General features: G+C 41.0%; 3 protein-coding genes across 3 annotated transcripts; all 3 read left to right on the top strand.

The window, feature by feature from the left end:
- Nucleotides 1–1,072: 1,072 nt before the first annotated feature.
- Nucleotides 1,073–1,999, top strand: LOC115458437 (olfactory receptor 1009-like). Its single transcript, XM_030188404.1, has one exon. It carries the CDS (start codon nucleotides 1,073–1,075, stop codon nucleotides 1,997–1,999), a length of 927 nt encoding a protein of 308 aa, XP_030044264.1.
- A 3,218-nt stretch (nucleotides 2,000–5,217) lies between these two features.
- Nucleotides 5,218–6,141, top strand: LOC115457410 (olfactory receptor 1019-like). Its single transcript, XM_030186828.1, has one exon. The coding sequence runs from the start codon at nucleotides 5,218–5,220 to the stop codon at nucleotides 6,139–6,141; it is 924 nt and encodes a 307-aa protein (XP_030042688.1).
- Nucleotides 6,142–11,959: 5,818 nt separating this feature from the next.
- LOC115457409 (olfactory receptor 1009-like) lies at nucleotides 11,960–12,886 on the top strand. Its single transcript, XM_030186827.1, has one exon. The coding sequence runs from the start codon at nucleotides 11,960–11,962 to the stop codon at nucleotides 12,884–12,886; it is 927 nt and encodes a 308-aa protein (XP_030042687.1).
- Nucleotides 12,887–13,731: the final 845 nt, after the last annotated feature.

Here is a 13,731-nt window from a genome sequence, read left to right as displayed (position 1 = left end):
AATGTTCTGATCCCACAGTTTTACTCTCGCTCAGAGTTGCGTGAGTGCAGATGTGAGACTGAATATACAGTGTATTAATGTTGCTTTTTATTCCTGAGGGGAGAGTGCAGCAAGAAATTTATGCAGTAAATATTAGAAATATTAAGAGGCTGTTTAAAAAGGTATCTGTACCTAGCCGTAGGGAGGTTATCAGGCTGTCTCTCATCTCCCCGACAGATTTAATACATTACAGTTGAAAGTAAAACCTTTTAATATTTATATATAGTTATAATGAATTGGTGGTTTCTGGGTTGTTATAATTGATGATATATTTGTGTAACCTTTGGGATAAAACTATATTATGTTGGCAAACAGCTGGAGTATTTTAGGAAAGAACTGAGTAAATGAGCAAAAGGTAATGGTCATCTGGAGAACGCATGTCTACACTAGGAAACTAAAAGTTAAGGAGCTTTTGCCAGCCTTCTAGTTGGTATTTCTCTAGGAAAAAGGTAATACATTTTGGATAGATGTTTTTGAGGGGAAGGTTTTCTTAACCTCAATGTACTCTATATACTATTAATTTCTATTTCTACTACTACTACTACTTAACATTTCTAGAGCGCTACTAGGGTTACGCAGCGCTGTACAATTTAACATAGAAGGACAATCCCTGCTCAAAGAGCTTACAATCTAATAGACAAGTGAACGGTCGGTCCGATAGGGGCAGTCAAGTTGGGGCAGTCTGGATTCACTGAACGGTAAAGGTTAGGTGCCGAACGCAGCATTGAAGAGGTGGACTTTAAGCAAAGACTTGAAGACGAGCAGGGAGGGGGCTTGGCGTAAGGGCTCAGGAAGGTTGTTCAAAGCATAGGGTGAGGCGAGGCAGAATGAGCGGAGCCTGGAGTTGGCGGTGGTGGAGAAGGGTACTGAGAGGAGGGATTTATCCTGTGAACGGAGGTTACGGGCGGGAACGTAAGGGGAGATGAGGGTAGAGTGCATTTGTAGTTCAGAAACTTCTTCATATTCTCACCCCTGATTTCATTGGGTTTCTAATCACCTCCTTCCTTCCATCTCTTTTTAGTGCCAGATTCTAATGGAAGAGGAAAATATCACCACAGTGACAGAATTCATCATTCTGGGATTTCCCGAATTTCCAGAGCTGCAAATTCTCTTTTTCCTTCTGTTTTTATTGATTTACCTGATCATCCTGACGGGAAATCTCACTATTATAACCATAATATTCCAGGACTCGCATCTGCACACCCCCATGTACTTTTTCCTCTCCAACTTGTCCTTCCTCGACATCTGTTACACATCTCTCACTCTTCCCAAATTGCTGGATATCTTCTTAAGGAACAGTCAGAGGATTTCCTCAGTTGGGTGCTTTTCACAGATGTATTTGTTTATGGTTTTGCTATATGTCGAATTTTTTTTGCTTACGGCCATGGCTTATGACCGTTATGTTGCGATATGCCATCCGCTTCGCTATGCCATTATTATAAATGAAAGAGTCACCATAATGATGGCTGCTTGGTGTTGGATCTTTGCATTTTTTGTCCCAATGGCGCACACTGTCCTCATATCACGTTTCTCTTATTGTGGGTCTAATAAGATTAACCATTACTTCTGCGATGTCTCGGCTCTAATGACACTGTCTTGTAGCAACACTCATGTTGTTGAAGGTATGACCTTAGTTGCTGGTTCTGTCATTGCATTGCCCTGTTTTACGACAATCCTGATATCTTATATCTATATCATCTCCGCCATACTAAGAATTCGTTCTTCAGAAGGGAGACGCAAAGCCTTCTCCACCTGTTCCTCCCACCTCACAGTCGTTATTTTATACTATGGGTCTATATTGTGTTTGTATATGAGGCCAACATCGATGCAGTCACTGGATCAAAACAAACTCTTTGCTCTGTTGTACAATGTCTTAATTCCCATCCTTAACCCTCTTATTTACAGCCTGAAAAACAGGGAAGTCAAAGCAGCCCTAAGAAAACTTTTTAATAGAAAATAATTCTCCAAATGTCAATAACATTCAAATGGCTGGCATCCAATGTACACCCTGTGTTTCTTTCATTGTACATAAACTTATACCTAACATTAAATGTATCTATTTATTTATTTTCCCAAATGTATGTCCCACGTTGTAACTATTTGACAGAAATAAACCAATGGTGTATCAACTTGAAATCTGTGCTCTGAGCTCCCAAAGATTTTACTTGAACTGAACTAACCTGGCCTGTATCCCTGTAGAGCAAAAACAAAACAAAAAAACTGAAAATGAACCCAAATCCTCCACAGATGCACCATTACCAAAGTCACCCCCCCCCCCCAAATGAGGTCTGTTATACGTGGTGGGGCATAATCAAAAGGGGTGCCCTAGTTTTCCTGAGGATGTCCTCGTAGGACGTCCCGGCGAAGGGGAGGGGAAACCCATATTATTGAAACAAGATGGGTGTCCATCTTTCGTTTCGATAATACAGTCGGGGACGACCAAATCTTAACATTTAGATCAACCTTAGAGATGGTCGTCCTCGATCTCGGCCAAATCGGTATAATCGAAAGCCGAATTTGGCCGTTACCAACTGCCTTTTTGTCGCGGAGCCAGCCAACCTTCAAGGGAGGGTACAGAAGGCGGGACGGGGGCGTGGTTATGAGATGGCCGGCTTCACCTCATAATGGAAAAAAGATGGCCGGCTCAGACGAGCATTTCGCCGGCTGGACTTGGTCCATTTATTTTTAGGACCAAGTCTGAAAAAAGTGCCCCAACTGACCAGATGACCACCGGAGGGAATCGGGGATCACCTCCCCTTACTCCCCCAGTGGTCCCCAACCCCCTCCCACCCCCCCAAAAAATAAAACATTTTTTGCCAGCCTGTGTGCCAGCCTCAAATGTCATACCCAGCTCCCTAACAGCAGTATGCAGGTCCCTGGAGCAGTTTTTAGTGGGTGCAGTGCAGGTGGACCCAAGGTAAGGGAGCTATGCACGTGGGAGATATTTTTATTTTTTAGAAGTGCCCCCTAGGGTGCCCGGTTGGTGTCCTGGCATGTGAGGGGGGCCAGTGCACTACAAATGCTGGCTCCTCCCATGACCAAATGCCTTGCATTTCACCGGGTTTGAGATGGCCGGGCCCGGTTTCCATTATGGCTGAAAAACGAAGCCGGCCATCTGCTCTAAACCCGGCGATCGATTTAGCCGGCCCCAACCGTATTTCAAAAATACAGTTGGCTCCGCCCCTTTGCGGAGCCAGCCCCGAAGATGGCCGGCCATCTATTTGGCCAGCGCTGTTCGATTATGCCCCTCCATGTTACTATTTGCTATAAATTAATACAGGATGAAACCTAACATGGCCCTGTTACCCCATTAGGCTGCATTGGGTTCACAGAAGTAAAAGCAGAAGAAAACTAAAGGAGCCCTTTTACTAAGCCGTATACGCGTGGCCTGGGTGGTAATTTCATTTTTGGTGTGCGTCGCAACCCGGAAGTAAAAGGCATTTGACGAGCATAGACCATTACTGCCCGGTTGACGCGTGAGACCTTACCGCTAAGTCAATGGAAGCGGTATGGTCTCAGACCCAATATGGACAGGCGTCAATTTTTATTTTGCCGCCATCTTTGGTCAAAATTTTAAAAAGGCATTTTTACAGGCGTACTGAAAAATGGATCTGTGTGCGTCCAAAACACAAGCTTACACTAGAGCAAGACATTTTTCAGGGCAGCTTAATAAAATGACCCCAAAATCAGTAATAAGAAATTGCACTTGTCTATTACATTTTCCTTCATCCAAACTGTAACCTAGACTAAAAGCTGGACTCTCTCTCAGTTCTCTGCCATGTGCTCCACATTTTCAACCTCAGGGATCTTTCCCCAGCGAGATTTGCAGTGAGTATGAATATCCTTGACTGCTGAGCATTACCAGATCAGAGCTTGGGCAGAGCCAGTCATTATTTCCAAGGTAAGGGGTGTGGTTTTATGCATTTTATTACGCTTTCGACCTTAGCATTATTTAGTTTTAGAGATGAGTTATTTCTGCTGTACTTGTCTCTTGTTTATGCATGTCTTGGAGGTTCCTGGAGAAGCTTTTACTCACTGACAAATCATTGGATAAGAAAAACAAATGCAGAAGTTTGTAGGAAATTTGTAAAATTTGAATCAATGCACAGTTACTTGCAAGAACAAATGTTTAGAATTTTGAGGGGGAATCCAGAATATTTCACCCTGCAAGGGAGATGTCATACAAGATGGAGAGCTACAGACAGAAATAAAGTACAATGTACCCTTCCCCCATGAGCTTCTAATGTAATGGAAGGAAGACGTCAAAAGAAGTTAAGTAGGGTGGAAAATGTAATGTTGAAACGAGCAGTGTATGGGAGAGGGAGCTGAAGAAGGATCTGGGTGTAGGGGGAAGAGAGACAAAAGAAGATCTGGAGGTGAGGAGGAAGAAACAACCGGGAATTGGAAAGGGCAGACAGCTGGTAAATAAAGGAAAGAAATAGACTTTGACTGATTGTGGAGACAGGAGCGATGTTTTACTAATGCTACTAATATCACAATGTAGGGGGTCTGCCTTGAAAATATGTCTTTTTCATTATTTCATTTGATTATGCTTGGATATTTTTGTTTAATTCTCTTCCCTCCCTAATTCTTGTTGGACTGCACATCTATTTTATCGTTAATTTGGCTTTTTGTATGATCTGTTGTTTCTAAAATTTTTGAGTGCTGTAAAAATGTAATTTCAGTATTTTTTTGTGTAATTGAAATGGGAAGCAACACAAAACATCAAATATCATTGACGTTTTCATGTTGCTTTAAAATGATTGTGCAACTTTGCTAAATTATAATTGACTTCATGTGGAATTTACACATGAGGTTTTCAAGAAACATTGTTATGGAAATCAGAAAATTGACAAGGAAAAACTCAGTAAATGTAGAAATACAAAAGTCCACCATGGTTAAAGGTTCTGGGATAGGCACTGTTGGATGGAAGGACTTCCTCTCTTCAGTGTTGGATGGAAGGTCTTCCTCTCTTCAGTGTTGGATGGAAGGTCATCCTATCTTCAATGTATGCAATCGAATCAACTAATTATGAATCAATTAATCTGTGCAGAACATAGACAACTATTATTCTGTATGTCACAGTTGGGGACAGTCTTCACAGCTTCACACCTGCTCATTGGAATAAGAGGATATTCTAATCATCTCTTTCCATCCTCTTTTTCGTTCCAGATTATTATGGAAGAGGAAAATATCACCACAGTGACAGAATTCATCATTCTGGGATTTCCCGAATTTCCAGAGCTGCAAATTCCTCTTTTCTTTCTGTTTTTACTAGTTTACCTGATCATCCTGATGGGGAACCTCACTATTGTAATTGTAATGTGTCTGGACTCTCGTCTGCACACCCCCATGTACTTTTTCCTCTCTAATTTGTCCTTCCTCGACATCTTTAACACCTCACTCACTCTCCCCAAACTTATGGATATTTGTTTAAGGAAAGGACAGAGTATTTCCATAAAGGGTTGCTTGACACAGATGTATTTTTTTCTGGCCTTCACATATGTAGAATTTTTTCTGCTCACAGCCATGGCTTATGACCGTTATGTGGCGATCTGCCATCCCCTTCGTTATACCATTATTATGAATGAAAAGGTCAGTGTACTGATGGCTATTGGATGCTGGACCTTTGCATTTTTCGTCCCAGTGGCACACACTGTCCTCATATCCCATTTCTCTTATTGTGGGTCCAATGAGATTAACCATTTCTTCTGTGATCTCTTAGCTCTGTTGACATTGTCTTGCAGCAGAACCGATGTTATTGATGTCATGAGTTTAATGTTTGGAGCTATCATAGCTCTGCCCTGCTTTATCATAACCCTGACATCTTACGTCTACATCATCTCTGCCATCCTGAGGATCCGTTCTTCAGAGGGGAGGCGCAAAGCCTTCTCCACCTGCTCCTCCCACCTCACGGTCGTTATTCTCTACTATGGGACTCTCTTATGTTTGTATATGAGACCAACGTCCATGCAGTCACTGGATCAAAACAAACTCTTTGCTCTGTTGTACAATGTCTTAATTCCCATCCTTAACCCTCTTATTTACAGCCTGAAAAACAGGGAGGTCAAAGCAGCCCTAAGAAAAGGTTGTGTTTGTTAATAACAGTCATAAATTTATGTTCCAAAGAAGGAAACGCTTCTTTCACAAGTAGATGTCTTTAATACACAGGGTCTACATTGATTATTTGATCATTAAACATTCAATATGACGTTTCTCTTTATGAAACATAAAGGAGTGATCTGACGACCAGGAATAATAAATGGAGTTCTCTTAGCTTCCGGAGATTTCACCTGAACTGAACTAACCTGGCATGTTTCCCTGTAGAAATAAAACTGGATTAAAAGAGACCCACCACATTTGCACCATGGTCTAGAAGAAATAAATGAGGTCTGTTCCAAAAAGGAAGGGAACAAGAAAAGGTTAAAGATGCTACTGATGTAGGGCATTACGTAAACTTATTTGTTGTATAATTAATCTAGCATGAAACCCAATATGGTCATATTTCCCCCTTAGGCTGCATCTATGCATGGCCATTATTGCAGAAATGTGAAAATCAGCCATTTAGTGGCAGTGGTAAAAGTGGCCTTCGCGAGTGGGAAAGACCCGAGCTCAGCAAAGCACAGGCCATGTTTTACTGCTGCTTAGTAAAAGGGTCCCTTATATTAATAATAATTTTTAAATATTTTCTCGTTTGCCCCTTTTTGGCCACAGACCTTTTCGTTTTCCTTATAGGGAAGGGAAGGAAAGAGGATGCAACTTTAAGTCTTGGGGTGTCCAGGACACAGGAAAAGTGTGAGCCAGAGCTCACTGGATAATCCACTGTCTGTGGCACAGATTGGAATGAAATTCGATAAAGGGTCCAAAAGTTATTAGGGAGAGAGAGAAGTTTGTACGATGCAACTATTTATTAATTCTGCCAACGGAGAGATGAAATTGAATGAGCAGTGATACCCTGTCATTCTTGTGAGAATAACATCTCTATTAGATTGTAAGCTCTTTGAGCAGGGACTGTGTTTCTTCTATGTTTGTACAGCGCTGTGTACGCCTTGTAGCGCTATAGAAATGCTAAATAGTAGTAGTAGTAACATCCATGTTCTGTGAATGTTGACATCATCAGGTCGATATTCAGTGGGTGATAACCAGGTGGGGGTGGATCCTACCCAGTTATCTCCCACCGGATGTTCAGTGACATGTAACATCTCTTTGGTGCTGTCCACTTAGGGGCCCTAATTGGCGCATCTAATTGGAACTACCACTCGGGTACCACATGCCCCGGGTGGTTATTCCATTTTTGACGTGCATCCAAAACATAGGGTAGAAATGTTCTACTGTGTGGTGCTTACCTGGTGGTAATCGGTAGTGTACATGCACTGACAATTAACTGCCTGGTTAGACCTTACCAGTAAGTCAATGGGTGGCGGAAAGGTCTCAGGCCAAATATGGACGTGCACAGGTTTTTATTTTGCAGCATGTCCATTTCTGGCCACAAAGAAGGCCCTTTTTTGCAGGCAAGCTGAAAAACGGACCTGCAGGCGTCCAAGACACATGCCTACCTCAGTGCAGGTTATTTTTTTGACACGCCTTAAGTGAAAGGGCCTCTGAGTGTCCACATTTTCATGGCGTTTCTGTTTAGATTTTTTTTTTATGTCTATGCTCTTATAAAACCTAATTATATTTCTATTATATTTTTTTAGACGGTGGTCTTGTTTAATCATGTAACACGTTAAGTCCTTTCCTTTCTGTAAAGCTGGTATAATTCATTGTGACATCTAGTGGCCGTTTAGGCACATGACACAATCCACTTTTTAAAATTAAAATGTTATCGGCTTGGTAACAATATAATGAGGACATGCAATACCAGCAATGCTCACAACATAGAAATATTCTGGTACTACTAATCTCAAATGTTTGTATGTTCTATTCATCTTCTGTACGCATTTTTTTTTAATATCAAGTTACAATAAGTTATAGAACAGCCTGAACAACATTCATTGATAATATTATGTGATACACATTGATTTGTTCACCAGGATAACTTTCCATTTTATTTATTTCTTTTTTGCATAGCAATGTGTACAATATATTTGTTCATTATTATGGTTTTTATTTGCTGGTTCTGTTTCAATTAACAAATCAAACCACTTCCAGCAGAAAATTGACCAGAATTAATAGAAAACTTGCAGAGGTCCTGTGGGGCTGTGCTCCAGAATTCAGTGCACCAAGATGTTCATTAATAGTGATCATTTACACCAGCTTTATGGACTGGACATGGTCAGCTGAGGTGAGAACAAGTAGCTGGAGGAACAGACTGACCACCTGCAAAGCATGTTTGGTGCTCTATAAAGTATTCCAGGAAGTGACCTCTGCAAAGTGAATGACTCTGTGCAAAGTCCTTTGTACGGTATTATCCTTCATCTTCCTCTGAGATCACCTTTCATCATAGGAGAGACAAGACCGTGAGGGAAAAACAGATGCCCAAGGGGCCATGGGGGAAGGGGGGGGGTCTATTTTCAAATATACTTACGCAGTCCGCATTGAGTGCAAATGCCTCCCAGTCGTGCACAGTCAGTGGAAGAGAGCTTTCTATAGCTATCCATAAACTCTCCCTCAATGCTGGGAATACTGAGGGCCTATAGATTTCTCATTCCTATCCTTCTATCCCACCACATATATCCTACTCCATTGAATGGGCTGTGTCGGCATTACTGCATGGCTTTGTAAACAGGGGGGATAATGTTAAACAAGATGATAATTCCTTTCAGGGACAAACTCCTGTCTTTAGGCCTCCTTGTCGATAACTCCCTATCACATAGGATGTGCTGAAATCCTGTGAATCTCTGGAGCCCCAAGCCGTGAAAACTCTGAATCATACACTAAAGTATTATAGTAATCCCTTTTTGATGTACCCTGAAATTCACTTAGACGCCGTCAATTGATTCAAAATACTGCTGTGAATCTAATTTATTGTGCTAACAAATTCAACCATGTGACTCCCCTTCTGTTTGACCAACATTGATTGCATGTCCAGTATAGAATCCAATAGAAGATCCTATTCCTTGCTCAGAAAGCTCTCGTCACTGGTCCTTACTGATTCCACACCGGCCCCAGAGAACACTGTATTCTTCTTCTACTAACCAATTAATTATCCCCTCATTGGTCTCTTCATGGGACTCAGCAGTTGGCTGTGTAGCCCCCACGTACTCTCAGGCGGATAGCCACCGTTAACCTTCCTTGTGAAAATGTAGAGCTTTCCTAAAAACTTGACTCTTCCACCATGCTTTCCCTGACTTACTCCTGCCCCCACTTTCCTTTTCTTCTTTCCACCCCTCCCTTTCTTATTGCTTCCTTTTGCTTGTTTGTATGACGGTTAATTAATGCTGTGCTATTGCTCTCTCCTCTTCCCTTGTGTCTTACTGATTGATTAGTTTAGTCTGATTGTCTTTGTGTCCTGAATATTCTGTTAACCTTGTCCACCACCATGATGGCTCCTAACTTGGCGCTATATTACATTTGCCTAAATCATATAAATAAACCAACAGGAAAACTAAAAAGAACAACCCTCCTCACTAAACAAGGAATAGCAAGGACAGCAAAGGCGACAAACTCACTGTATGCCAGATATCAAAGTGTCCAACAGAAGTTTAATAAGTTGAAAAAGAAAACACTCAACACGAGTCGTCTTTCGGCCACAAGACCTTCATCAGTAGTAGACAGGGTTATTAAAGTGGTCTTTTTTTGTGCGGTTCACATTGGTTCTGCATAAACTCCTGATGCAGGTCTTGTGGCCAAAACATGACTCATGTCAAGTCTTTTATTTGCCAACTTATTAAAGGTCTCTTCAGCACCTTGATATCTGGCATATTGTGAGTCAGTCGCCTACACTGTGCTCGCTACTCCTTCGCCTAACAAGTTGTCTTTAAGGACAACTTCAAAACATGCCAGAAAAAAACTGAAATGTATTTGTGCCTGGGAACCAGTGAAGCAAGGTTTGGACGTTAACCACATTTTAATCCCTTTCTTAGTGGCCGTATATCATTGTTGCACTTCCTGGTCCTGTCCTGCTCAGTTCTGTGCTGTGCAGTAATTTCCCCTCACTATTCCTATTGATCAAGGAATACCAGAAATTGTAATCTTCACTAAAAGCTGGACTCTCTCAGTTCTCTGCCATTTGCTCCACATTTTCAACCTCAGGGATCTTTCCCCAGCGAGATCTGCAGTAAGTATGAATATCCTTGACTGCTGAGCACTACCAGATCAGAGCTTGGGCAGAGCCAGTCATTATTTCCAAGGTAAGGGCTGTGGTTTGATGCATTTTATTACGCTTTCGACCTTAGCATTATTTGGTTTTAGAGAGTTCTTTCCTTATTTATGCATGTCTTGGAGGTTCTCGGAGAAGCTTTTACCCACTGATAAATCATTGGATAACAAAAACAAATGCAGAAATTCGTAGTAAATTTGTAAATTTGAAGCAAATGCACAATTAATCGCAAGAACAAATGTTTAGAATTTTGAGGGGGAATCCAGAATATTTCACCCTGCCAGGGAGATGTCATACAAGATGGAGAGCTACACACAGAAATAAAGTACAATGTACCCTTCCCCCATGAGCTTCTAATGGAAGGTAGAAATCAAAAGAATTTGAATAGGGTGGAAAGGGCAGACAGCTGGTAAATAAAGGAAAGAAATAGACCTTGATTGATTGTGGAGACAGGAGTGATATTTTACTAATGCTACTACATAGTAACATAGTAGATGATGGCAGAGAAAGACCTGTACGGTCCATCCGATCTGCCCAACAAGATAATTCATATGTGCTACTTTATGTGTATACCTTTGATTTGTATCTGCCCAGCACTAGCCCCGCCTCCCACCCACTAGCCCTGCCGGCTCTGCTCACCCTACTAATATCACTATGTAGGGGACTGCCTTGAAAATATGTCTTTTTTCATTATTTCATTTGATTATGCTTTGATATTTTTGTTTAACTCTCTTTCCTCCATAACTCTTGTTGTACTGCATATCTATTTCATCATTAATTGGTGAATTTTAGAAATATCACATCACAAAAAAACTAAAGTTGCAGACACTGTGAAAAAAGATTTGAGTGCTGTAAAAATGTAATTTCAGTATTTTTTGTGTTATTGAAACGGGAAGCAACACAAAACATCAAATATCATTGGCGTTTTCATGTTGCTTTAAAATGATTGTGCTTCCTTGTAAAATTATAATTGACTTATTTACACGTGAGTTTTCAAGAAAAATTATCATGGAAATCAGAAAATTGACAAGGAAAAACATGGTAAGAAAACCAACAGGTCGTTAACTAAGGTGTGCCAAAAAATACACGCACGCAGGTCCATTTTTCAGTGTGCCTGAAATAAAGGCCTTTTTTTTGGCCAAAAATGAACATGTGGAAAAATAGAAATATTTTCTGATGCACATAAAAAATGCAATTAACGCCCAGGGCACGCAGTAGCCAAACAGTAGTTCCAAATTAATGCATGTTGGAGGCACATAAGCACCTAGGCGTCTTAGTAAAAGGGTCCCTATATGTAGAAAAACAAAAATTCACCACATGCTTAAAGGTTCTGGGATAGGCACTGTTGGATGGAAGGGCTTCCTCTCTTCAGTGTTGGATGGAAGGTTTTCCTATCTTCAGTGTTGGATGGAAGGTCTTCCTCTCTTCAGTGTTGGATGGAAGGTCTTCCTATCTTCAGTGTTGGATGGAAGGTCATCCTAGCTTCAATGTATGCAATCTAATCAACTAATTATGAATCAATTAATCTGTGCAGAACATAGACAACTATTATTCTGTATGTCACAGTTGGGGACAGTCTTCACAGCTTCACACCTGCTCGTTGGAATAAGAGGATATTCTAATCATCTCTTTCCATCCTCTTTTTAGTTCCAGATTATTATGGAAGAGGAAAATATCACCAGAGTGACAGAATTCATCATTCTGGGATTTCCCGAATTTCCAGATCTGCAAATTACACTTTTCTTTCTGTTTTTACTAGTTTACCTGATCATCCTGATGGGGAACTTCACTATTATAATTCTAACGTGTCTGGACTCTCATCTGCACACTCCCATGTACTTTTTCCTCTCTAACTTGTCCTTCCTCGACATTTTTAACACCTCACTCACTCTCCCCAAACTTATGGATATTTGTTTAAGGAAAGGACTGAGTATTTCCATAAAGGGGTGCTTGACACAGATGTATTTTTTTCTGGCCTTCACATATGTAGAATTTTTTCTGCTCACAGCCATGGCTTATGACCGTTATGTGGCTATCTGCCATCCCCTTCGTTATACTATTATTATGAATGAAAAAGCCAGTGTACTGATGGCTATTGGATGTTGGGCCTTTGCATTTTTCGTCCCACTGACCCACACTGTCCTCGTATCACATTTATCTTACTGTGGATCCAATGAGATTAACCATTTCTTCTGTGATCTCTTAGCTCTGTTGACATTGTCTTGCAGTAGGACAGATTTTGTTGATGCCATGAGCTTACTGTTTGGTGGTTTGATAGCACTGCCCTGCTGCCTGTTAACTCTGACATCTTATGTCTACATAATCTCTGCCATCCTGAGGATCCGTTCTTCAGAGGGGAGGCGCAAAGCCTTCTCCACCTGCTCCTCCCACCTCACGGTCGTTATTCTCTACTATGGGACTCTCTTATGTTTGTATATGAGACCAACGTCCATGCAGTCACTGGATCAAAACAAACACTTTGCTCTGTTGTACAATGTCTTAATTCCCATCCTTAACCCTCTCATTTACAGCCTGAAAAACAGGGAGGTCAAAGCAGCTCTAAGAAAAAGTTGTATTAGAAAATAAAGCTTTCAATATTAATAACACTCATTCAATGTAGACCCTGTGTATTAAAGACATCTACTTGTGAAAGGAGTGTATCCTTCTTGGGAACATAAATTTATATCTGATCAATAAACATTCAATATGACTTTTCCCTTTGTTAAACATAAACAGAGTCATGTGACGATCAGGAATAATGAATGGCAGATCAGCTTGAAAAAGTATTTAACACTGCAATGTGCTCGGGGCTTCTGGAGATTTCACCTGAACTAACTGTACTTCAAAAACCGGATTAAAAGAGACCCAAAGGAAGGGAACAAGAAAAGATTAAAGATGCTACTGATGTAGAGCATTAAGTAAACTTTTTGTTGTATAACTAATCTAGTCATAACTCCCCTTCAGGCTACGTGTGTCTATTATTGCAGAAATGTTGGAAACAGGATGCTGGGCTCGTTGGACCTTTGGTCTTTCACAGTATGGCGATACTTTTGTACTTATGAAAATCAGCCATTTAGTGGCAACACTAAAAGTGGCCTTTGCGTGTTGGAAAGACCCGAGCTCAGCATAGCACAGGCCACGTTTTACTGCTGCTTAGTAAAAGGGTCCCTTATATTAATAATAATTTTTAAATATTTTCTCGTTTGCCCCTTTTTGGCCACAGACCTTTTCGTTTTCCTTATAGCGGAAGGGAAGGAAAGAGGATGCAACTTTAAGTCTTGGGGTGTCCAGGACACAGGAAAAGTGTGAGCCAGAGCTCACTGGATAATCCACTGTCTGTGGAACAGATTGGAATGAAATTCGATAAAGGGTCCAACAGTTATTAGGGAGAGAGAGAAGTTTTCATGATGCATCTATTTATTGATTCTGCC

This window comes from Microcaecilia unicolor, chromosome 14 (assembly GCF_901765095.1).
Source record: "Microcaecilia unicolor chromosome 14, aMicUni1.1, whole genome shotgun sequence".
NCBI classification, from domain to species: domain Eukaryota; kingdom Metazoa; phylum Chordata; class Amphibia; order Gymnophiona; family Siphonopidae; genus Microcaecilia; species Microcaecilia unicolor.
Note: the sequence above shows the minus strand (reverse complement) of the source record. Positions and strands in the feature narration are given on the sequence as shown.